General features: G+C 36.2%; 1 protein-coding gene across 6 annotated transcripts in view; it reads left to right on the top strand.

Annotated features, from left to right (window-relative positions):
- The first annotated feature begins 9,353 nt into the window (after nt 1-9,353).
- The window catches only part of LOC149830335 (uncharacterized), a 39,305-nt gene continuing 20,968 nt past the window's right edge, over nt 9,354-27,690 (top strand). For 3 of the 6 annotated variants that reach the window (XR_016433852.1, XR_016433853.1, XM_090016445.1), the window contains exons 1-5: nt 9,354-9,700; nt 21,718-21,818; nt 21,936-22,359; nt 24,533-25,423; nt 25,882-25,942. Coding sequence is in view for 2 of the 6 variants with exons in the window: in XM_090016445.1 (XP_089872571.1) it covers nt 9,569-9,700; nt 21,718-21,818; nt 21,936-22,359; nt 24,533-25,423; nt 25,882-25,942 (1,609 nt within the window). In the remaining 4 variants the exon portion in view is untranslated. The remainder of the gene's footprint in view (nt 9,701-21,717; nt 21,819-21,935; nt 22,360-24,532; nt 25,424-25,881; nt 25,943-27,690) is intronic. The other 3 variants (XR_016433854.1, XM_090016446.1, XR_016433855.1) reach the window with 2 other exon arrangements.

Below are 27,690 nucleotides of genomic sequence, written 5' to 3' on the forward strand. Positions count from 1 at the left end.
CATACGTTTAAGCGAATTTATATAGTATTTGCGATTTTAATGATTTCAACTTTTAAAGTAGATTTTTGCATATAACAACCCAAATAATAGTGAATATAAGCAAATAAACATTCAAATCATTTAAATATTCAAATGATTTGAAAACATACAAGCATATAAACAATGACATTATATATAAATTATTTAACAATGCTTTCAGTTTAAACATTCAACAATGGTTTTAGTTTTTTTTTTTTTTTAATTTAAACAATCAAGCATGGTTTTCAATTTCATATTCAAAACTTTATAATCATTAACATTATATACAAATGAATGACAAACAAACAACTTTATATAAAAATTTATTTTTAGAAACATTCAAATGACATTACATATAAATTAATGAGTAATCAATGAGTTGCAACATTGTTTTTTTAATATATATGAAAAAATTAAAAATAATTGAATGAATTTCTATGATTGAGGATGTTGTGATTGTCGCAATCTTAGCTCCTCAATGACCTTATTTACATTCTCTATATGGCCAGCTTGGGTACGTATCATATCCTCTTAAGTATGTATCATATTCTTCAGCCTGCTTATTTCTTCAGTGCAAGAGTCAACTCTCTCTTATCTACTTATAGTAATTTTGTAATTCTCTCCAACTTTTTCCTTCAAAAATGCCCTCTTTGTCGTTGAAGAACATGCAACTTGTTGAGCATCTATAAAATCATCATTTATGGCATGTTTTATGGATAACAAGTTGATGTCTTCGTCACCATTGTACTAGTCTTAAAGTTCAGAGGGGAATACTATGGGCTAATCTTTCGTCTGATCATTCATGGCGTGTGATAGAAATTTGATAATTGTGCGAAAACGAATGGTTAGTTGTTAAACAAGCCCAAACTGTTGAACGACTCAGTTGACAATTTGACGTTCAACTCCATTCATGTTGTGCATCCAAATGTTCCTCCTAGCGATGTCCTTCGCCCGCACAAGCACATCGGCATTCACCTCCTCCTCTAATGCACCTTCATAGAGGTACTAGTTTACCTATATTTACTTTATGGTTAGGCCTACAAACATGCATTTATTAAAAAAATATATGAAATATAAAAAATAATACTTGTATTTACCCTAGTCATCCTTAAACCGATGCAACACAATCGACATGTGACATGCGAGGACCTACCAATTTTCGATCATGACTCTCTTTGTTGCATGACCGACTCCACATTGCGGCACATAAAAAAATCATAGGCAACGTCACATATTTGGGGTCTTTCAATGGATATGTGCTCCATATCCAAACTTGTATAATAGTGATTAACAAGAATTCATACAAAATATGTATTAAAACACAATATGTAAGCATAAAAATAACTATAAATCAAAAGTTTAGGTACAATGAAAGAATAAATAACTTCAACACCAACATTCCGGGAAGGTCACTCCTCGTGCTACTCAACCTTGCATATAGGAATGCAAATGCGGTTGCTTCTCATGCATATGATTGATGCGATCCAACTTTTCCAGAAGTTTGATATATGATGCATAGACCGACTTACTACCAATGTCGATGAATAAGCATGAGCCAAATAAATATATCAATAATGCTCTCAGTGTCGTGTCCATCCTACTACCACCCTTTCCTCCAATACACGGTAATTTCACCTTCATTATTTTCACCTTACTGGTGTCATAATAGTTCCTAAGCCATGAAAACTTAATCTTATCACCTTTTAACGTATCATTATCAACTTGCAAATAAATGTCACATAACTGCTTAAAACTCGATCTTGTGCCACTCACTGGCTCTTTGTGGCACTTCAATTCAGAGATTCATGTCATGTCCTCCAACGTGATGGTCATCTCAAGATCTCCGAACTCGGATGTGTTGGTTGTCAGATTCCAAAACTACACAATGACCTCTAATAAGGGATAATTGATATTTCATAGTGTGATCTTTAAGAATTTGCGAAAATGTATTTGATCCAATTACTCCTTTGCTTCCTCCATGAGTGTTAAAAACCATTGGTATACTTAGTTCTAGCACAACCAGTGCATACAGACTATTGGCTCTTTTGAATCAATTGACTGCAAATCCTGCAATCCAAATGAATTTTATTAAAATTAGTCAACTACAATGAATTTTTATATGCTTCATATGCATGACAAACTAATCAATTGCATTGCATTCATATATGCAATATATATATATATATAGAGAGAGAGAGAGAGAGAGAGAGAAATGATAATATACCCGACCCATCCTTGCCCGACCCCGTACCTGATGGATTTTTTTTTCTTCTTCAAAAATCAGACCTTACATATGTGCTCTACATGTTTGTTTTCAAAGGAATCAACTCTTGAATCATGTATTTTGGATGAAAAATTGGTTTTGAAGCTTCACAAGTCTTACAAAATATAGATCATTGATTTTGGAACCTTATAAAAACCTATCTATGCTTCAGAATCAAATGATCCAAGACCCAATTCCTATGAAAGCAAGCACATAGAACACATATGTATGGTTAGAATTTTGAAAAAACATTATTTTTTTTGAAAAAACCCTATTTGGTATGGGTTGTGCATGGATGGGGTCGGGTATCTTCTCATTTTCACACACACGCACATATATATATAAATTTAGTCAATGAAATCAGTCAATTCCAATGAATTTCTACATATTGTATACATACATGACAAACTAATCAATTGCATTCATATATATTAACAATATATATCTCAATTTAATAAATGAAATCAATCAATTACAATGAATTTCTATATGTTACACACATGCATGTCAAACTAATCAATTGCATTAAAGTATAATAACAATTTCAATTTAATTAATGATTATTACAAAAATAACAAATGATCAAGATATCTGTCAATAAGCACTGAATATTCTTCCCTATTGCGACCTCCTCGTCAGAGCATGTACTTTCTTTTGCATATGAAGAGCAACATTGAACTCTTGAGCGGTGTTCACATCCAACCCAGCTGCATGACCCTCACTTACAACTACTTCTTGAGTATGTTTCACATTAACCTCAACCCCTTAATCATGTACCTCCTCCGCCTTCTCACCACTTCCACTACAAGTGGTCACATCTTTAACTTCATTTATCCATGCATTGATGTTAGCAATAACCTTATAGCTAGCCAATGTGTCAACTCCCCCCCCCCCTGCTAGATGCTTTCAGGATGTGAGACAAGATTTTGTCTACAAATTACTTAACTTTTTTCTGCACATTCTGCCTTAGATATGAATCACTTTAAATTTTGTAGATATTCATTGTACAATAATTAAGTTTTTTTTTTTCAGCTCACTACTTGAATGCAGATGTATGTGATTATTAATGGTATATTTTCTATGAAAAACGTTAGACACCCATATTTTCGATAATGAATATGTTTCCCTCTTTACTCACTTCTTCACACTAAGCCATGCTTCCAAATTACCAGGATGACACAATTCATAGTTCTTAGCTGGCTTTTCTTATTGTACACGCAAAATTTCAGATGATGTGGATGTGGTCCCCTTTGACACAATCTTCTTCTTATTGGCCATATATATTGTATTAATAAACATTTAAAATTTTTTCTACAATAACAATACAAGGAATATTGAACAAGCATTGCAAAAAAACAAACAAGCTATTTGCATTTCAAAAGGCATTTCAAAAAAAGAGAACATTGCGCTTTCAGAAATAATAATAAAATATTTCATTTAAATCCAAAAAAATAAAAGTGAACACTATTGTATTCAGTTGATAAAAAAATGAAACAATGTTTTGATTCAACCTTTAAACAAAAGGGCACACTGTGCTTACCAGAAAAACATATCATCGATAGTTCAACAATGATGGATAGTTGTAAAAAATATTGAAGAAAAATAGTTGTCAGAAGGGAAGCAGATTGGGAATCACTAATTGAGGACAAAAGATGAAAGAAACCTAAATTATACGAAAAAATTCAGGTTGGAGACCATGTGAAGTTTATATATGATTCAAGAAAATATTTCACAACAAATAAAGAATATCACATATGTGTCGCTTTCATAAGTAGTTAAATATGATATTTGCGATAAAAGGCAATCCACAAATTACGTTATGCGAGATCGTGTAGTATATGCAAATGAGTAAGATGTTTGTGAATTTAGTGTGGTTTCACAAATAAATGTATGTGATATTGTGTCATATATGCGAATAAGTAAGATGTTTGCGAATTTGGTGCTAAGTGATAAGTGTAGTTTCATACATAAATTTATGTGATTTCATGAAATATATACAAAAAAGTAAGATATTTGCAAATTTAGTAATAAGTTGTAAGTGGAGTTTCACCCATATATTTTTATGATTTCATAAATTATATAAAAAAGTAAGATATTTGTGAATTTAGTGGTAAATGGTAAGTGGAGTTTCGTATGTATATTTTTGAAATTTCATGAAATATATGCAAAAAAATATGATATTTGTGATTTTCGTGGTTTTAGTTTCACAAAAAAATCACAAATAAATTTTAGTGAGTTCGTGAGGTCTGAGTTTATGCATAAAAAAACTGCAATTCTAGATTTAAGTAGGAGTTAAAACTAGTTGACATACACTAAAATTTTATCACAATAAGGCATAAATTCGTAGTTGCAAAATGTAAAAGGGTCTTAATGATGTTAGATATTTACGATTTTGAACATCAATAGAACTAGAAAAAATTATAGGGTTTTTAAGAAATCGAGTTAAATTATCCATACAATATGGTCATTTTTCAATTGTTGAATAAATAAAATAAATTTATTTATGAACAAGTTTATTTTTGAATGCATGTGTGAGCATGTTGATTTTTTAATGGTTGCATATTTGTTTTATGAGTTTTATATTGTTTTTGTATTTGGATCCAATTTGAGTTCCATATTTTGGGCAAAAATTCATAATTTTTGACATACATTCATAATTGGATTCAATTCGAGAAAAATCATAACATTTGTATATTGAAAATATGGTTTGCTTATTTGTTTTACACAAGTTTTTCTTTTCGTAATTGGATGCAATTTGAGATCCATATTCAAGATTAAAATCTATACAATTTTTGTTAAAACATACGTATTAGGTACTACGATCCAAAATGAAGTAATCCAACCCATTATTTATGTATGTCCAAGTTGTTCATACATTGTAATCAAACAACAAAAATTTAGAACACAACTTTCGTGTATGGTCAAAACATTTACAGAACATACAAAACATGTGTTTTGTCCGTTTTGTTTGTTTATTCCATTCAAGCCTAGACAAGCCATCAAACAAGCCCTGTTTGTCTCTTGAAAATTGAAAAGTGCTACTTCATCAACTTAAAAAAAATAAGTAAACAATGTGAATTCTTAATGATGAAGGTCATTATTGTAATTTGACTTATGAAACAATTTTTGCACTTTTTTTTTCTTCTTTGTTTTTATTTGGTTAAAAATGGGCCAAATTAATCCTTGATATAGTGACAGTTAGTCCACAACCAATGGTCTGAACTCTGAACTCAAGGTCGTATGTAGGGGTCAGCCGATCCGATTCAGTTGAGATGCTGGGTTGCGACGCAAGTCCAATCAGACCCATCATAAAAAAACTATACCCGGATCCTATAAAGATCACATGAACCAAACCCAGATCATGCCCATTGAAATAATATATTTTTTATCCTTTTTACATTGAAAAGCTTGGAACATAGGGTCTTTAACTGGTAAGTTGGTAGAGTTAGTAGATGTTATGTGTAGGAGAAAGATTGATATTTTATGTCTACAAGAGACCAAATGGGTAGGTGAGAAGGCAAAAGTGATAGAACCTTGGGGATATAAGATTTGGTATACAGGAATAAATAGAAATAGAAATAAAGTAGGGATTGTTATGAGTCGTGAGTTTATAGATAATGTAGTTGAGGTCCGTAGGAAGGATGATAGGATTTTACTTATTAAATTAGTATTAGGTACGAATATTATTAATATTATTAGTATTTATGCACCTCAAGTAGGTTTAAATGATTCCATTAAGCATCAATTTTGGAAGATTTAGATGGAGTAGTACAAGGGATATCTTATGGTGAAAAGCTTTTCATCGACGGTGACCTTAATGAACATGTAGGCATTAGTAGGGATGGATTTGAGAGTATCCATTGGAGGCTATGGTATAGGAGAAAGAAATGAAAGTGGAGAAAGGATTTTAGATTTTGGTTTGTCCTATGATATGATCTTAGCAAACACTTGGTTTAGAAAGAGGGAGTCTCACCTAGTAACATTTAAAAGTGGAGTTAATACGAGTCAGATAGATTTTTTCCTACTTAAAAGAGAGATAGGGGTTATTGCATCGATTGTAAGGTTATACCGGGAGAAAGTGTAGCTACACAACATAGAGTCTTAATTTTAGATCTTAGAATTAGATAATGCTGCAAAATGGATAGACATATGATAGATCATAGAATTAAGTGGTGGGCACTGAAAGGAGCTAAATAAAGAATGTTTGTAGAGCAGGTAGTTAAGGAAGCTGATTGGTGTCTCGAGGAGGATTCAGAATCAATGTGGAATAAGATAGCGGGTGGCATAAGAAAGGTGGCTAAGGAGGTATTTGGTGAGTCTAAAGGCGGTGCACCGCTAGGTAAGGATACATCATGGTGGAACAAGGATGTCAAATTAACTATTAAGGTTAAAAGAGAGTATTATAGAAATCTAAGTAAGAGTTGTGATAATGAGAATTTAGAGAAGTATATGATAACAAAGAAGGAAGCTAAAAAAAGTAGTTCAAAACGCGATGGATAAGGTATATAAGGAGGTTTATGATAAGTTAGATACCAAAGAGGGTGAGAAGGATATTTATAAGCTTGCAAAGATGAGAGATAGGAAATCGAGGGATATGGGTATAATTAGATGTATAAAAGATGAAATACAAAGGGTTTTAGTCAAAGATGAGGAGATTAAGGAGAGAGGAAAAAATTATTTTGATAAGTTATTTAATGAAAGTCATGCTCAGGATCTTGGAGACTTGTCCATTCCTTTTCATGAGATGAATTGTGACTTCATGCGCAAGATTCAAAAGAAAGAAATTGCAGAGGCTTTGAAGAAAATGAAATCAAGAAGGGCAGTTGGCTCAGATGGTATACATATCGAGGCTTGGAAATGCTTGAGAGAGAAAGGTTTAGAATGGTTGACAAATATTTTTAACAAGATTTGGCAAACAAATAAGATGCCTAATGAGTAGAGGAAAAGTACTTTGGTGCATCTATATAAGAATAAGGGTGATATACAAGATTGCACAAACTATCGTGGTATAAAACTCACGAGTCATACTATGAAACTTTGGGAGAGGGTGATTGAATCTAGGTCGAGGAAGGTTGTCATGATATCGAAGAATCAATTTGGTTTTATGCCTAGAAGATCAACTATGGAAGCTATACATCTTCTTAGACAACTTATTGAGAGAAATAGAGAGAGGAACAAAGATTTGCATATGGTTTTTATTGATTTGGAGAAGGCATACGATAAAGTACCTAGGGACGTTCTCTGATGGACAATGATGAAGAAAGGTGTTTCTCTCAAGTACATTAGTATAATTAAGGATATGTATGAAGGAATAATAACCAATGTCCGCACTTGTGGAGGGGTAACAACCAATTTTCCTATAACGGTTGGGTTACATCAAGGATATGCTTTAAGCCCTTTCTTATTTGCTATAGTGATGGATGAGCTTACGAGATCAATTCAAGAAAATGTGTCGTGGTGTATGTTGTTTGCTGATGATATTGTTTTGATTGATGAGCCTAGAGTTGAGGTTAATGCTAAGTTAGAATTATGGAGACAAACATTGGAAGCAAGAGGTTTTAAGTTTAGTAAGAGTAAGACAAAATATATGGAATGTCGGTTTAGTAAGCAACGAAGTAGTGATGGGAGTGTAGTGAAGCTTGGTGAGCAAGAAATATCGGTGGACGATTGTTTCAAATATTTGGGATCTATCATTCAAAAGTATGAAGAAATTGATGGAGATGTAAATCATAGGATAAAGGTTGGGTGGATGAAATGAAAAAGTGCAACTGAAGTGTTGTGCGATCGTAGAATGTCATTGCGGTTGAAGGAAAAGTTTTATAGGATGACTATTAGGCCTGCTTTACTATATGATACAGAATGTTGGGCTGCCAAGAGATATCATATTCAAAAAATGAGTGTAGCTGAGATGCGTATGCTTAGCTGGATGTGTGGAAATACAATAAAAGATAAGATTCAGAACGAGGAGATACGTAAGAAGGTAGGAGTTGCACCCATTGAAAATAAGATGAGAGAGAATCGTTTACGGTGGTTTAGACATATTCGGTGAAGGCCTAATGATGCTCCAGTTAGAAGGATGGAGAAATGGGAAAATATATTAGTTAAAAGAGGTCGGGGTAGGCTTAGGAAGACTTGGATGGAGATGATAGGAAATGATATGGATGCTTTGAACCTCACCGAGGACATGGCATTGGATAGAAATGACTGGAGGAGAAGGATTCATGTGGAAGACCCAAAATGATTTTCTTTGTTGGTTCATATCGCCGACCCCAATTATTTTGGGATGAAGGCGTAGATGTTGTTCTTGTTGTTGTATCCTTTTTACATTGAAAAATTGCCTGCGTCTGATGTAAAATTTCACAAACCTCCATATATTAATCCGACCTTCTGGTTCAACCTGGACTCTAATGGGACCTTATTGTTTATCACCAAACCTTAACCATATAGGGTCTGGTACGGGTTGGGTTTGGGTCATACCCAACCCGTTGACACCACTACCCGTTTGTAATCATCCCAAATCCACTCTAAATTCTAAATTTTAATTTCTAAATTCTGTCCCCAAACTGAAAAAATTATAAGAAATGTTGGATCTAGAATTCGGATCACATGGATCTGACACGTTTGATGGGTAACCTTATTTAAAATTGACGTTGGAATCCCTGGAGTCCGGATCGAGTGCAATCACATGGCACAAATTTTGTACATGATCACCCTCCATCAGCCTTGGCCACACACAACTGACAGGCCCCGTCCTCAAGATCGAGGGTGATCAGGTACGTAAGGCACAAATACTTGTGCAATCATATTGCACCTGATATTTTCACGAATCCTGTTATTATAAGTAAGACATGCATATCAAAATATCATTTCTTTTGAAAGGACGATATTTTTATTTAATCTTTTATCATGTATATGTGTTGTAGACATTTTTCATATATTTATATACCGAATATTTCAGAGATTTCACCCATTTTTTTTTCAAAATATCCCGATATTTATCTGAGAGCGAGATTTTGTAACTACTAGTACATGACGCCTATATAAATTGATCACGTTACGTCTCTCTCTCTCTCTCTCTCTCGGTGTCTTTCCGGAGGACGGTGAGCGCGGTTTCTCTTCCCTCTCGCTAATCGGAAAACCATTTTCGGGCGAAAACTTCCGGAATCTGGCGTCTGTCTTTGCAAGAGTCGCTTTGCTCCTTCTCTCTCGGAGGGAACCGCTTCCTCTTGCGTGAACAATTTAGAGTTTTTCCGTTTTTCGATTGCTGAGGGATTTTGGTAGTCGGTGATGGACGGCTCCGATCGAGCGGGAGGGCGCACGTTTAAGTACGATTTCAGCAGGGAAGGAGAGGTCCGGCTGAAGGGGGAGGTTGAGGCCAAGTTGTTGGAGTTCACCGGCTACAACGACGACGTTCTCGCGGTACGCTTCGTCCCTCGACGTGGATTTCGATTCTTTTTTTTATTCTTTTTTTTGAGATTTTTGAAGGCGTTTTTGTAGTTGTTGAATTTGTTGTTGATCGGGAAGTGAGATCTCGGAAAGGTTGCTCTTCGAGGTTTAGAAGGACAAAAATCCTAGGATGGTTTTAGATTTAGATTTTTTTGTTGTGATTTTTGTTCAACGCCTGCTGATTAGTGAAGTGGGTTCATTGATTTGAAAACTCGGTGAATGGTATTTTTTTTGTTTTGAGTTTTTAGACGTGTAGAGGAAAAGAAACCGTCGGATGGAACTTTTGGTGCCTGTATTGATGCGTTTATGGTTGTTGAATTGGTGATAAGTAGGAGAGCGCGATTTCGTAATTGTAAAATATTTGAAGTTGGGAAGCCATAGCGTGATAGTATTATTTTCTTTAGCCGCCATTATTTTATTTTCTTGGCGTTGCTTGTATAACCAATTGCGCTCTTGGAAGATTCAGTCTTAGATTTTGAACATGTTAAGTTCTGGGCGTTCCTTTAAAATGAAAAAAAAAACTAGTCTTTGTTCGTCTTGCTTTGGACATGGGTTTGGGATAATGTGTTTGTGTAATTCCATGTTAATTTTTATGTTATGCACCAGATGCTGTCTACGATTAAACAGTGAGAGAGGAGGATTAAATTCTCTATATGTCTGGTCTGATAGATCTGAACAAGGTCCCAAATACCAATAATTAGTTGTTTATTACATCACTGTTCTACAAGTGGAGAAAATCAGCACCTGGTCATATAGCCAAAGAAGATGCTAAAAATTGGAGGTTCTGTTGAATAACCAATATAGAGCTGAAAGCGTCAGTCGTGATGAGAGGGTCTACAATAATGCCGTCATAACATCTCTGTTGTTGGACACTAGAAGCTTATTGGGTGGTCTCTTAGCTACGATTATTTGCTTTTATTAGGCCCATGATTAATTGATGATGATGACAAATAGATTAGCTTTTTATGATTACAATAGTCATAAACCTGTATTTGTGTTCTATTGCTAGTGGGCTGGTAGGACTGCAGTTTTGTGTAACAAAGCATTTGTTGGAAATATGAAATGACTAATGTCATTGGGTGCTGAAGAGCCCTTAATTCATTGAAATCACTCACATATTCATTGCAGTTTTGAGTTGGTGGTTGCTAGCTGCTGCTGTATATATTAGTTAAAGAACACTATGAACTGATGGGCTGATATGGGCTTCTAAGTATGTCTCATATTTAAATTCTTTGAATGCACAGTGCATATGATGTGTCATCTGGAAATAAGGCCATTCTAATTCCTTCTTTATTTGAAACATATGAATGATGAATGCACAAGTCCCATAAAAGCAAGGGCGTAGCTAGGGGGGGGGGGGGGGGGGGCAGGACTGGGCTGTAGCCCAGTCCTGCCTCCCGAAACAGTTAATTTTTTTTTTAAAAGCCCAGTCCTAGCCCAGCCCTGATTCCATATGAAATAGATTTTTATCCATTTTTGTAGCCCAGTCCAGTCCTAGCCCAGCCCTGACTGCAGCAAATAGTTTGATTTGTCCATATGAAATAGATTTTTATTAATAATTGTAGCCATTTTTTATTTTATCTCAAATTTTTTTTTTCGGGGCCGCTGCCCCCGAACCCCCGACTATAGCGCAAATAAATTTTTTTTGGCTACACCCCTGTTTGCTCCCCCTCCCCCTCACATGAATCCTAGATACGCCCCTGCATAAAAGAGAACTCTTATGATAAATCTAAGCCAAACCAAAAAGCCACTAACATGATGGTACTTGACAAGCAGCTGTAGCTATTATTACATGCTTACCTGCACAAATAGTTAAGGATAAGTTCATGTCTCTAATGTTCATTACCCATCTGAAAGAAAATAAGGAATAACTCTAGCTCATTTTTGGTTCCTTAAACCATCCCAATACAATTAAAATATGAAGCAATATTTGTTTTTGCTAAAATTTAACAACATTTACAAGTTGGTCCACTTTGCACAATCCCGATGGACCTATTATTTTGGCTTCTTAAAGGTTGACTAATCTAATGTGACTTTCATGTAGACCTTCTACTTGGTTTTAGTTTTGATCCATGTGTAACATTTTGAGCCTCCTAGGTTTTGTTTAGCTTCATGTATGCATGGATGATGTTCCATGTTAGACTTCCACATTCAAAGAAGCTTCAAGCCTTTGTAGGTCTAGGTACAACCTTAATGGTGGTAGGACATAATCATGTTTCTAAAAAGGTGATGTTAGAGATAGGTATATGAAGCTACCAAGAAACACGTTGTGTCCATTTTTTTCCTAATTTTTGTTGTTTTAGTATTCAAATATTTTGTTTTTTATAGCCTAGTTGGGGATTGCTACTAGTGGAATTGGAACCTAGGGCTCTTTGGTTGAAGTAGTTTGACTTTTACCAGCATAGCTGTCTCATTGGATCCTTATAGGCCATCTTTAACACAATATATGTTTGACACATTTGGGAAGAAAAAATTCTTGTTGCTGGGAATTCCCATAACTAGTCTGTCTTCAATGTCAACCAATCAAAGCACCTTCACCAAAGATATAGTTATTCTCAACAACTTGACGAATGAATCTCATAATTCACTTCTGAATACAATATCTACAATTTTTTTGAGTTTTTTTGTGTGCATGGGGTTATGCATTCCACTCATCTGATGAAAACCGTTTTTTGAGTGCAACTCTATTCTTTATTAGTCTTTGCACTGGAAAAAAATTCGTAGCAAATCTAGTAGCTGCACTACAAATCAACTCAACACTATCAGAGTACTTTTTTATTAGGCTCAAAACTCATGCATGATTGTAAATAAATTTAATAATTTTGTGGCAGTATTCAACTGTTTGATGTACCTCATCCATGCTACCGATATCCTTAAGCATAAGGTCTATGCAGTGGGCAACACATGGGGTCTAAAAAAATGACAAAAAATTTTCTGCGAATTTTTCCCCTGCTACCCTATAATTTGTTGTTTCGTTGTTTGTACCCTATAATTTGCTGCATTATCAATAATGAGTTGTATAATGTTTTGAGGCTGAACCTCTTCCCCAACTTGGTAAAAAACCCTTAACAATACATTTGCTGTCTTGGGCATATCAGACAAATTAATTAATTTGAAAAACATGGTTCCTTTGGGCAATAAACAAGAAAATTTATCAAGGTCCTTGACTTTCTATCTATCCACCAATCTGCCATGATGCTATACCCAGTTTCTCTGCATGATTGTTTCATCTCGTTACAATATGCCTTCACTTTTTTCACATTAGCATCTAAAACTTTCTCTCAAATCATGATATGGATACATTTTATATCCATGCTCGATACTAGTTTTGGCATCTGCCATGACCTGAAAATGAAAAAAATTTACTGCATTGAAAGGAATGCAAGCATCATATAACCATCTCCCAACCTATGTCACATGGGTGCGGTTGTGGGTGCGGAGATGCGGCACTTCCAAAAAACCTGGGTGCAGGGGTGCGACAAAAAAATAAAAATAATATATATATATATAGGACTTATAACCAGTTTTTTTTTTTTGCTGGTGTGTTTGTTTGAAGACTTGTTACCCACGTTCTGCTTGTTGTGTACTTTGGCGTAACGGGACAAAATTGATGAACCAAAAGGATTGGCAATCTGATCGACCCAGCCTACTGCGTTCTGCTGACTGTCATGATTCAATCATGTCTGAAACTCCCCGGTCTTCACGAAAAAAAATATAAGCGAAAGGTTTGATGTGGTTTGTTGGAGAGAGAGTCTTCACGAGGCCTACGACTCCACCGCCACTACCACGCCACTGCCTAGCTATGTCACATGGGTGCGGGTGCGGGTGCGGGTGCGACACGGGTGCGGCGCAATTTTAAAAATTTTGGACACGGGGACTCGGCTATATATATATATTTAAAAAAAATATATATATATATATATATTTAAAAATATATATATATATATATATATATATATATATATATATATATATATATATATATATATATATATATATCCAGTGTGTGCATATGTCTATATAAATTTTGGACTCGGCTCGTGACTCTTCCAAGTTGTCTCAGATCCTGAACTAACTGAGTTAAAATAGTAGTATAACTGTGTTAGAACCAAACTAGGCTGAGTTTATCATTGACTCAGCCGAGTCTTAGCTACCATGGGAATAAAACATCATCAAGGTATTAATTAAAAGCATTAACTAAAAGCATGTTCTGGTAAATGCATTAAATATCTTTTGCTAAAATTCATAACATTAATTAAAAGCATTAAAAGCTTTTAATTTTTGAAAGCTAGATTTGAAAAAGAGAGAGAGAGAGAGAGAGATCTCGGTGGATGAGAAAGTGTTGCTACTCGTGGATGAGAATTTATTAGCTTTTATAAGAGAGAGAACTTGGTGGATGAAAAGTGTTGGTACTCGTGGATGAGAATTTATTAGCTTTTAAGATTGAGAGAGAGAATTAAATGATAATATTTAAGAATAATTTTTTTTCTGGGCCTAATGTTTAAGACTCATGCTATATATATATATATTTTTAAAAAATATATAAAAAGATCTTTTTTTTTTTATTTTTTTTGTACTAAAAATGGACATTTTTGGACTCGGTCAACGTTGACCGAGTCCAAAATTAAGACGGACTCGGCCTGGACTCGTTGACCGAGTCCGACTCGGCGTTGACCGAGTCCAGGCCGTGTCCGAGGCCGCACCCGTGTCCGCACCCGTGTCGGGGCGTGTCGACTCGGGTGCGGCACCTCCCTAGCCGAGTCCGTGTGACATAGCTGCCTAGGGTTCTTCAAATTTCATTTTATATACAGTTGCACACAGATCTTCGGTCTGGACTCTGGATGACAGCTAAAAGAAATTTATTGGATTTGACATGTGGAAAATAGAGGTCTACACCAGGCTACGGTTAGAGCACCCATCTCGTTAGGAGAAAAGTGAATACTAATAGCCACCAAGGCTACCACCACCATTATCATTTATTATGGAGAGAGAAAATCCTTGACGAAGAAAGATCGGGATGCCAACAAAGCTCGTCAGATGTTGTGGACACAAGTGCCCCTTTATAAAACAAGAGTAGCAGCAACAAGCAGGCATCCACGCTTCGGCTGTTCTGTCCTTTCATTCTCTCATCACTACCTGCAGGGATCCAGCAAGGGGTGGGGAGAGGTGAAGAATCTAGAAGTCCTTGTCAGGGAATAGGCAAACTCTAAAGAGACCGAAGCTATCAAGGCCAAAATCAAAATCCAGCAAGGGGCAGGTCCCGCTGCGTGGTCAACTGTCAGCAATTTTTTTTTTAAAAAATTCCGCAGCCCATTTCACAGGGCAAAATTTAAAAAAAAAATCAAAAAATTGGACCAAAATGACCCTGGGTGCGGTCAACGCACCCAGGGTCGGGTTGACCGCACCCGCATGCGCACTCGCATCGCGTCGCGTCGACGCGGGTGCGGCACCTGTCTGGCTGAATCCCTGTGACATAGCTACCAACGGTGACATCCGCCTTTTCGACTAAATGCTAAGGAGTTATAGCAGTACGAATGTTGGGCTGCACCTCATAAGCAATCCTAGGAGGGAAAAAACTCCTAATAGAGCCTCTAGCTCTACGTCCTGATCCTCCTCTCGAAAACTCCCTCCTCTTCTTCTTTTTGTGCTTGCGGCGGTCGCTGCAACACTACTACTGGCACCAACCATACTTTTTCCCTTCACTGCAGAACTTCTTACTTTTGATCCTATATTATGGGCTGTAGGATCATAAGTAGGGAGCTCATTTTCGTAATACATGTCCTCTCAGGTCTCTGCATACCCCATTTCTGCCTTATTTATCTCTCTTTCTTGTCTTTTTCCTCTCAAATCATCAAGTAATTGTTGTCTTTGCCATTTTACAACATCCGACAATTTTCTTGACATTCATGCATGCACATTATGATGTGTCCAAGCTAAATAATGCTTCAACTAAGTGATACCAGCCAAAAAACTATTTTGACAATAGTTGCATTTGATTTTTAATAGGTTTACACTCGTTACTTGAGTGCACCATTGTTATGCCGGATCTTCCGATGTCATCTTCCCTAAAAACACTCAATAACAAACAAAAATAAATATTTTTTACCTTAACCCACTTCCTTGAATGAAAAAATGGGTGAAAATGCACTCTTGAGAAAATCGCAAAAACCCTCTATTTTGCTCACAAATCGGCCCCTAAATCGATCTCACGGAACCTAAGGGACGTGGGTTCCCTTTTAACAACCTCTAGGCATATGGAGAACTCGGTCCTCAGGAGGCCTTTTAAACCTAAATTGAAAAAATTGACTTTTTGGTCTTTTTAAGTGCGCCAGACCTGTCACGTACGATACGGGTACTCGTATCGTGATACAAGTATGTGTCATATCGCAAACCCCAAAAGTAACGATACGTATCATACGATACGATACAATATCGACAACCTTGGTTTGAATGTCCCATTACGAGCCGAGAAGTGTCACGTCTGTAGTGTAAAACTCCATGATTGCTCCCTCTCTGCCAACCAACGATAGTTTTCCATTTGGCTTAGGCCTTGTGACAAAGGAAACACATCCCATGGATTGAACTCTCGACCTTTTTCAACTTGAAAGCCTTAAATGGGTCCACCTAGCCATATATGCAGGGCCCTTGCAGGCACCAACTGCAACACTTTTTTTTCAATATGGTCTGCTATGCCAAATAAGTGCTAGAATAGGTATTGTGATACTCGATATGGTTTGTATCAGAGTTACTTAAAGCTTCTTATACAGGTGGGAAGCGCACTCCCCAAAAACTTGCTTTAGAAGAGCAATACTCCTCACTTCCGAAACTTGATGGAAATCTTGATTCTCCCACGTTTCTCCTATGCTTCTCATACTCTTCATTCATGTTTCCTACATGCTTCTTATATGTCCTCTCATGCTTCTTTTCATGTTTTCTCTGTGTTTCATCTTTCATCTCATGCTTCTACTCACTTCCCATGTGCTTTTTCTAAATAGGTGACTATCATTTTTAGATGTTGACAAAAGTTTAATTCCTACACTAAAAATCATGAAACTGAAGAAGTCAATTTTAATTTTTATTCGCTTCCCATTTGATTCCCGTTTTAGTTCCCATTTGATTCTAATATTGCTTCCTGTTCAATTCCAATTTCGTTTTCAAATTGGTTCCTCACTTCTCTCTACTTTACATTTCAAAATGCCTCGCTTCTCGCTTCTGGTATCGTTTCCTGCTTCCGCTTCCTGGTCTAGCAACTTTGGTTTGTATGACATGGGTTCTTTTTGGAGAAAAGGCATGGGAAATTATTGATTGCTTCATGAGGGCAGGTGCAACCAAACAAAGGAACACCTATTTCTAACTTAGTCTAGACCTTTTCTCTCTTTCTCTTTCTCAGCCATCTTTCCCATTTTTGACAAAGAGGTGGCTGACATAGGAGGTCGCTCCAGTCACCAAAAGCAATCCCATCCATTGCCACTTGACCCTTTATTGGTTAAATGGCTGGAAAGCATCTTGATAAATATAGTCTAAACAACACTATACTTGCCTATCTTCATGAGGCCACTTTTTACCAAATGTGGTAGTTAGAGAAAAGCCAAATGGTGCCAGCTTTGCAAGAATAACCACTTATAGTTAGCCTTATCCATGGCTGGAATCTTTTTGGAAAGGAACTCTTTAACTTTTTTATGACAGGAGTCATAGGACTCTTGCAGTCTGGCCATGGTGGCTTGAATTCATTGAATCGATTTTGCCTTTGCTGAGTGACTGAGTCACACTTGGAGCTAGTAAATGGAGGATTGTGAAGGAGCTGAAGATACAAATTTCTAGCCACCTTTTGCTTTGGTCATTGCCATGGTCAAAAGGGCTTGGTGATGCCACTCAAAGAGGAGTTCAAGGTTGCATTTGAATACCTCAAAAGGAGATATTAATGGTTCTCAACATGACTCTTAGTTTACTCAAACACTAGATCTCAAATACTTGGGGTAAAAGTAAAACACCACTCAATTTTGTCTATTTACAAAAAACTGCCCAACCATTCAATCATTGCATTTAACCACCTTGGGGTTTTGATCTTTTGATACAATGATGCATCTAGTTCCAGGGGCGAAACCAGAAAAATTAAATAGGAGAGCCGGTTATATTATATATATAGTGTAATAGTAGATGGTTTAAAAACATCAAACAAACACCCAAAAAGGCTTTAACGGTGGTCGCTGACCGCCGCTAAAGACCCTTTTATTGACACCTTGCACGTGTGTCCAATGTCTGGGCGTCTACTGTTGCACCACACACACACACACATATACTGAGTAACCAGCTTGGTGGTTACCCATGTCGTCAGCGGGGTCCTGTGTCAAGCTGAGGGCCCAAGATCGAATCCCGTTGGCACATGGGCACTGCCGTTGCTTTATCAAGGTTGGGGCATGTAAGGCTGCGTGGTCGTATCCTCAACCCAGAGTTTTACCTTGCAAGGAGGTGGGCCCATTAACGTGGAAACCGGTTCTTGGTGAGGGTTCCTTCGTCATCTCTCTCTTTGCATCATAGAGCATCACACAATATCCCAGCATATCCTAGTTTTCCAAATAAATTAGTGCGTGCAACTACTCTTAAAGACAAAAGGTTAAACTACATATGCAAAGAAAAATTTGATACAACATAATAATCCCGTTGCAGAATATATGGATATTTTAGTCATTTAGTGAAATCCTAACCCTCCTTTTATGTCGTTTGCTCATAAATTGTGTCTTGATAGTGTGCTGTAAATAGCACTGCAACCTTTTAATAGACAAGATTGCCCTTTTATTTATTGTACAAATTGTACACTGATATGGCGTCATAATAAATTGGCACACTATGTTCATTCACAATTTTGGGAAATAGTGCTCTTATTATATGGAAATAATTTCTCCTAACAAAAAAATTTGAATAATGATAGTTAGGGTGATGGTTGTAATATTTTTTTAGTTATGGGACTTTTTGTCATTATGTAAAAGCAAGAGTAACTACCTAACAAAATCTATGGATCCCATGGCTACATGTATTTCTCAATTCATGAAAGAAGGTTTTGTTAGACTGTCATTTGACTTTGCTTGTCTCAGGCTGGGATCCAGGCCCCCATATTAGCTTATTACTTATTTTTCTAATTATTATTTTTTTTTTGGGGGGGGGGCAGACATTACTTGCCGCAGGCTGGGGCCCAGGCTCCCATATTAGCTTCTTACTTATTTTTTAATTCTTGAGGGGGCCAAGGCCTCTGCCCACCCTTGGCTGGTTCCTTAATTAACCAGTTGGCCATGGTTTAGTGTAATAAAGTGAGTAGAATGTCCTCAACATTTATTTCTTTAGCAAAAGAACATAAGATGGATTGCTTTATCAGTGAAGGACGAAATGTAACTTTTTCTTTAGGCAGGTATTTCAAATGTGCCGAGGAAAAGTCGGTAGCTTTCCTTCAAAGAAAAAGTAGGTAGTTGACAAGTCAAAAGAGTTGGGAGGTCTGTTGTAAAATGGTGATAAGATTGCTAGATTCTTGTAAAATTTTGAAGTGTTTTTTAAAGAATTCATTAGGAAGAAATGAATAAGGAAGTAATAAAAAGCCGTTACTTTAAATTAAAAAATAAAAAATAAAACAGCTTGAATTTTTAAATGGTTTTGATATTTTAAGATAAATTTTTTCCAAAGCAGGTTCTTGTAATGTCCCCAAACGTTTTTTATTTTTCTAAGAAGCCTTTGTTTAAATTCGAATTAAAAATAGCACAGAGTGAGTTTTTCAATCTTTTTTTTGATAATTTTGTGGTATCTTTAAGACATTTCTTTTCCAAATTTTCAGAAAAATATTGGTAGAGGTTCTTTTTCTCATCATCTTGCAAAAAGATTGCAATATTCATGGATAGAGGAGCACCTGAAAATGCCAAGCACCTATGTAAACATGGGTATACTGGGGCTATTCAGTTAGAAATGGTCGATTAATTTTTTTTTTGTTTGAAAGGAATCATGTACAACTCTTATCGCGTTTCTGATATCTTCTGTAGGTTATATGGGTTTGTCATATGGACATATTTTTTATGGATGGGGATTGTGGACATCGCTTTTGTTTTTTATGAAATTTAAGATGCAGTAACATGCATATATTAAATATTTAATTTATATAACTCTATTATTCAGTGTTTCTTATATATAAGAATATATGACTGGGTTAGGCTTACTTTTCTTAAGCATTAATCATACAAATTATGTTCAACTCTCGATTTATTAGATAACAGTCTAACACAAAGAAAATCATGTAAAATAACAAATAATGGAGAAAGGCCAACAAATACATTGACCATATCGACAATGTCATAGTGCAGTTTGTGTTGTGTCATCTAGGATGGTGATTCAAAATCACGTTTGCTTCTGACATTATATGGTGCACATTCTATTGTTTCCATGTTACTTCATAGTGTCGTTGTATTAGCTTCAAAAGATATGGATGCCTGCACAAGAGGAATTGTTTTCTCATCTTCTTGTCTCAACCATGTTAGTGGTTTCAGATATTCTTCTGTAGGAGCTTAATTTTCTGACATTGCTTTGATATGAGATTCGAGCAACCACCACCATGTTACTATTGCATAATTTTCATTAATCTTTTCTTGAATATCATTATTCTTCTGCGGATTTTTTTTAATACGTGAAGGCCACAGGACTACAACTTCATGGAACAAACTGATGATAACCATGAGGGGCTGTTTGATTTTTGACAACTTTTTCCAGTGAAGAAAGTTACTTTGATGTTTTCCTCCATAGACAATTTATCTAGAAACAAGTGATAGGCTCCATGAGATATGACATTTTCTTTTGGAGAAACTTGTCGAGAAAGATGCCTTTCTCCAGGATAATTTTCTAACACATTTGAGATGGCTTGGAGGAAAGTATGGGCCCCACTATTTCTTAGACAAGTTTATCCATTATGACTACTTTTTCTGCGCAATCAAAAGGGACCCAATTCTATATGATTTCATCTGTAAATCTGAGTGTGGTAGTGCCCTATATGGGGTGCACTTAGAATTTTTTTTAGGAGCCAGTCGTCTCTTAGTTATATTTTCTATACTAGTCTAATTGATTTTCTGTTAATATTTGGATCTGTGTGTATGTTGTTAATGTTTTTGGCAATTTGCCCTTTTCTGTAAAATTGTAAACATCATTTAAAGCCACTGCTTAAAAGCGGGGTGTTTCAATTATACTTGGGTGGCAGACAAAAAGTTCAACTGTAAAAGTCTAGATATATTGAATTTTAGAAAGAAAAAATTGGAAATGTTTTGCAACAGCAGACATTTCAACATATTTCTTGTGCTCCATATTAGTATTTTATTTGCTGTATGGCCCACTAGCTATGAACAGGAAGAAACACTATTAATTAGAGATAAATTTAATGAAGTGCTCTCGAACATTGATATTGAAGTGTTTTAGTTGTTGGACCCAGCGACCTTTTAAACTTTGATTTGAATAATTATATTTCATGCTTGGGTGTAAAATGCATTTATGCACAAATTTTGCTTTTGCGATCTGACCACATTGTTGGAGGAAATTCATTTAGATGGCATGAGTGCTAATTTCATTTTTTTTGTAGGATTTTTTTTGAGAACATTTTCAAGTTCAGTTGTTTGCTATTATAGAGTTCTTTCTTTGGTGATTGTGTCATACATTACTTTTGTTTGATGACTTGCCATTTTTCTCTTAAACTTGGATGAAACCATGAAGGTGTCAGAAGCTGTTTTATCAGAACTTGACAAATGAAAGAATTGAATGATACCTTTGCTATTCTTCATACAAAGTAAGCAACAGTATGCTCTTATTTTGAAGCTACTTCTGTCTTTTGCCAAATCTGTTAAAAGCTTCAATATAAATCCTAAAGCTTGCTTTTCAGGCAAATAAAGACATAGATATTTGTATTCTTAATACAAAGCATTCTTTATACAAAACAAGGAAACATTTTCATGTTTCTTATCTTCACTCTGCAGGACTATGTTATTGTGCTGGTCAAGAATGGCAAGCACAAAGAAGCAGCTGAACAAGACCTTCATGTCTTTCTTGGGGACGACTGTAGTTCATTTGTGTCCTGGTAATGTAACAGATTAAAGTTATCCTGCTTCTGTTCGATGCATAGAAGTTTCCAGAACCTGTGGCATTTTGATTGAGATAACCAAGTCACTTTACTTTTATTACAACTTTGATGCAGGTTGTGGGACCATCTTTCTTCAAACCTTCATCTTTATGTGAAACCCCACGAATCATCTTTTCCAGATGCAGCAGGTCGAACCAAATCCTTGCTAGCTGAATGTACAGAACAAAATGACTCAAAAACGGAGCATCAGAATGACAGCTTACACATGAATTCTGAGCATGTGCAAGAAGGTTCAGTGAAGGAAGCCAGTAGTCGTCACAAAAGGGAATGGAAATGGGTAACAAGGGACATGGCAGAGCCTCCTCCCCTTCTGGCCTCTGAAATTGATAATTATCAACCTGAGGATTATGGCAATGTCTCATCGGGTTTCTTGAGAAAGACCCGTTCTTCCAAGTCTCATGAGGAGAAAGAGCATAACAGGCCCAAAGAACGAATCCAGAAAGAGCTGAATGAGCACACAGAATGGAAACCAGCAAAGGTGAGGGACATTACTTTTTTTCTGAGTACATCTTCCTGGAATTTTGGAGGTGAAATATGTGGAATATTGTAAGTGTGTTTTCCGTTCATTCATGTATTAATGAGTGGATGGGATGTTAAATGGTCATGGAGTAGGTACAGGAAAAGAGACATTTCTAGGGTATGGTATCTTCTAGTCTTCTGCTTTTATGATAGTGATCAATTGATCAGTGATTGGTGATTACTTGAGAATATGCTGCCGGTTGATCAGCTTGGGTTGTCTGTAGCCAGTTTTTATGAGCTCTGATAAGCTATGGTGGGTTAGAGAGAGAGAGCAGGGGGTCGGTCCTTTCAATAGAAGGCGGCTAAGACTAATAAGAGATGCCGTCCCTCAGTTGGAGAGGTCTAACCAGATTGCGCAATATGTTGGTGTGGGCACAATTGATGGCCCGGGTCCAACTTTAGGTAGGAACTAGGGGTGCCAATGGGCCTAGGGTTTTATGCAAGCATTATTGCTGTCAGTTCAGATGTGCATGCACAGACATGCGCCTACACACTTACACATATAGAGACAGGAAAACCAACAACAGTGAATACCCAGTTAGCTGGCATAGTACTTGCCCCACCCAAACATGAGGGAGATAAGCTGTGCTTGTTCTAAAATGAGCGGGATATGCTTGAGTTTTTCTGGGTGTAATAAAGATTTTGTTTTTTCAGATGATTTTATTCACTTATATATGAACTAAAGTTGGAAAGTATGTAATATTATACTCCATGTAACTTATCATTTTAAATACATCTTTCTTAAAGAGAATAGATTTTGTTAATGATCCCCAACATATAACATAGAGATATAAAGTATATGATTTTTAGATTTGAGGTTTCTCTCTCTCTCTCTCTCTCTCTCTCTCTCTGCATGCGGATAGACGCACATGCACTATCTCACACCCACGAGGAAAAAGGATGGGTTGCTTATATGTTTTCTCTTCCATCATTGAGAGTTGCTCCAATTTATTCTATTAGATTTTTCTCTTCTGTCTCACATGTTCATTGAAAATTTCAATACATACTCAAACACACATGCAAACACACGTGTGTGTTTGTGTGCATATTAATTTGGTCTGTCTAGAGTCAACTCATTATTATTTTTTTGTCTCTTAACCAATTATGATATAAATCACCAGTATGTCTTTTTCAAAATCAATTCACTAAATTGATAGTCAAGGTTATAATAAAGTAGGTCAGTACCATCATAATTGTAGAAAATCAGTCCATACCATTTGGAGATGATGTAACACAGAGGATAACACACACACACGTGCACATATACACATGCACCATGCCGTGTTCCCCATCATAATGGAAAATCTTGGTTCCACCACTGTTTTGTGTGTTTTCATTTCTTTTTTTTTTGCTTGAGCTTTGGTGACAAGTAATCTAACAAAGTTGATTCTTTGGTCATTATGAAAACTTCTGAAATTTTATTTGGCTTATGCAAAAGGATTTCTACTCGCTGTACCTTGTACCATTTCATGTATTTAAGGAAAATTTTAAAATGGCACCTAACTTTTTTGGCATAATCACCTAATATTTGGAGATTTCTGAAAGGCACCAAAGTTTTGTTTATGTAGTTCAAACTTCAAAAAACTTTTCTAAAATCGACTGCAGTTACTACCAAGTTACCAACCTGTTTTTGGTTGATATGTAGATATTACTATTTTACCTTTCAACAAATAGAATATAATCTTGGTATGAAATGACAACCTGGGTTTGTAAGGCTTATGAATTAGGTGTTTTTTCATCTGTTATCTTCTCTCAATTTTTGGTTTTATTGTTTTCATTTATCCTTAAAATGTATTGGTATTTAGATAATCAACCCTCCATGCCACAACAAATTCCTTCAACTTATAGAATAGAGAGTTCAAACTTTGAAGGTGAAGAGAAAACAAAGTGATTAATAAATTTTTAAACATTACATTTGGGATTTTGCTGTAAATTTTGATGCCAAAACTGTCCTTGGTTTTCTTTGATTAACCATAATGAAGTTTTGGGGCATTTGAAAATTTAAAAAACATAAGTATATTTTTGAATATGCCTAAATCTTAGGTGCCAATTTTGAAATTATCGATTTCTTTATTTATGTTCATTAATTGAAACCTGCACTTACTGATGCAGTTTCCGTTTGTTGCTTGTAGAGAGATGTAACATCCCGTATAAAGATTGATGCCCCTCGTCGGCTGCTTCAATCTGCTGTTCGTGAAGCTTTGGCCCCATTGAGGACATTGGATCCATCACGATCAGAGCCAGCATTAAAGCGCTTACGATCTGTGGTTTCATCATCCACTTGTGACTCGGACAAATTTTCACAGCCTCAGGTGAATAGACTTGTTTCAAAAGTGGCATTTTCCATGACCACTGCATTGAAGGCTGCAGCAGAAGCTGCTTGTGACACATCAAAAGTTAGACCACTTCGAACTGTTGTTAATAGGTTGGGTTATGACATACATGTGGAGAACACTGATCAGGTGATGGAGCTTGAAAATCATCACTCGAGGGAACCAGAGAGTGATTGTGATAGGGATTCTGAGGTGGACTTTGATCCAACTCATGCAAGTGCTCAGCCTGATAAATTACAAATGGAAGAGTACAATAGGGACCTTGAAGGGGATTTAACAAATCTAGACAGAGATACAGCAGCGGTGTCTGGTTATGCATCTGGTAATGATGCATATGAGGATGTTGGCGATGAGGAACAAAGGTTTATGGATGTTACTCAAACCTCGTACTCTGAAATTGAGGGGGATAATTCACTAATGGTACAGTACAGCATCACTCCTAAATCAGATGAGGTTTTAAGGAAAATGAAGCTGAAAGATCAGTCTGCGACTGCGACGGCAAAAGCAACTCGCAAGATTGTAAATATTTCTGTGAATGTGAATACATGGAAACCACCAAATTTCCAGTCAGCAAGTAATGTGTCAAAAGTGGAGCAGCAGACTGGGCTGCAGAATAGAGGAGTTTTTGCTTGCAAGCCTGGCGTGCAGTTGGTTCAGGATAATGAGAATGCTGTAGTAGGTGATAGAAATGTAAGAATGAAGGGAAGAATTGCACCAATTTTTGGTTAGGATTGTTTGTGTTCTTAGATGCTAGAAATTTGAGGCTTTGTGATTTACAAATGCAAAATTGCAATGATTTACATAATGCAAATTCTTATTTGCCTACTACTTCAATGTCCTCTCTTCGAAAATGAAATATTTGAGGGATTAAAGGGTCCCTTATAGGCGTGGGAATTTTTTGGTATTTCTTGGGAAATGTCAGGATCTTCTTTCATCCTTCTTACCTATGATGTCCTTTCTTTGGCCTTTACTTTCCCTTATTCTCTCTACACCATTTTTTCAACCACTGTTGATCCCTTTTCAGACAAAGAAAGGCATAATTGTTTATACACCTTTTGAGATTCATAAGAGCTTATATTGCCTTGAATTCAGGGAGTTGATCATCTTAATAATCTGCTTGATGAAATTTTCTAAATTGCGTTTTTTAGCAGGAAAAATCTCATGAAGATGTTTGTAAGGAGGACCAAAAGGCCATGTCATGTATGCCTGGTGAGTTTGAAATCTTACTGTAAGGTGCAAACTTGTTAAAGAAACTCCAGTGCAGGTTTTTATCTGCAGTCTTGGTGCTCTTCTTTTTATTTAATTCCTTGAACTATGAATTTTCTTTTGTTTCTTTCCTCTACTGGTTTTATGTCTACTCGAAGTTGATCCAGTTGTTTGTGGTTTCTTTTCCCATTATTTCTTTCTTGCCATTTCCTTTTCAATGGAGAGGGAAACTACCATCCAGTTTGTATTGCTCACCTGACAGACATGCTTGTGATAATGATACTCCAAGACCATGGCAATTTTCCTCTTTTTGAGGGAAGGCTAAATGCATGAGAAAATTGGAATCCTCCACTTCTTTCTTGTCTGCATCCTTCTCTTAGTAAGTGAAAAGATGAAAACTGCTGTGGTTGCTTTGTCAGCATTATTTAGTGAAAATTGCCTGGAATATGATGGTCAATTCAGATGAATGGCTGTTGTTGGCTGTTGCATCATTTCCTCTCCCACCCCCATCGCCCATCCCCCATCCCCCATCCCCCACCCCCATCGCCCATCCCCCATCCCCCACCCCACACATACACACACACACACACACATGCTTTTGTATTCTCCATATCCTTCAAGCATCTCATGAACATCAATATTTCCCCAGTTGCAATGCAAGATGGAGGATGTCTTGGTGGTTCTTAGATAAGGGAAATGACACGTGGTGGTGCTTAAATTCCAAAGCGGTGATAGTGTCCTGTAATCATGTTGGAACTTTTAACTAGTCTAAGTTCAACACAAATGCTTTAAGGCTCTGATCAGGAGGTGAGTTTTTGAGGATTCTGGGCATTGGACAAAACACAAAAGAGATTCTGCAAATCTCTCCTATCTTAGGAGAGATTCTCAAAATCTCCCCATCAATGGGTGAACGAAGGGATTTTTTCATGTTCCTCCTAGTTTTCCATATGTCTTTATAATAACCTTGTCACAAACTGTGCCACCCAAAGGAAATGCTTCTTTCCTGAGTCATCAGAAATGAATAAAAAGAAAATTGAGCACGATCAGAATGGGTCTCTTCTCTAGAAAAGTAAAAAAGGGTCCATGTCCATTTCACTCTGTCCAGATTATTAATCTCTCCATAAGTCCTCTGCAAAATATTTATATCCACAGGTTTTTCCTCAAAGTTTGTAGCATTCTTTTCATGCTATGTAAACCACCATGTTGGGAATAACCACTAGATTCACACTGACCCTTGTTTTCTCATCCTCCTCATTTAGGGAATAAGGAATAGAGGTCAAATACTGCAATTAGATGAAGCCAGTCGCAAATCTAGTTGTGGGGATTTTCTCAGCAAATGAAAATCTTGCTACAAATAAAAAAATTGTTTTTGGGGGTAAATCTCAGGAAAATATTGGTATATATAAAATTTTAAAATATATATGAAAATATATAAAAGGCAATAAAAATATTAAAAGTATATAAAAATGGAAAAATTGCATTATTAACACGATAATATCAGGATAAAAATGTGATATATTCATAACAGCGATACTTTGAAAATACTGTGTATGTATGTGTTTTTCCATCATTGTATCGGTTTTTGAAAATCTCGCTACAAAATCACGAGATTTAAAAAAACTGGCAATATTTGTGATTATAGATGAAATTAATGCAATCAGATATGGCAATGCCCAGCCTAGTAGTGTTGGGAACAAATGTGCTCTCAAGAAAAGGTGTTTTATGGATTCCTCAGTTGCGTAAACATGGAA

Source organism: Nuphar pumila, chromosome 8 (assembly GCF_984573655.1).
Source record: "Nuphar pumila chromosome 8, dmNupPumi1.hap1.1, whole genome shotgun sequence".
NCBI classification, from domain to species: Eukaryota; Viridiplantae; Streptophyta; class Magnoliopsida; order Nymphaeales; family Nymphaeaceae; genus Nuphar; species Nuphar pumila.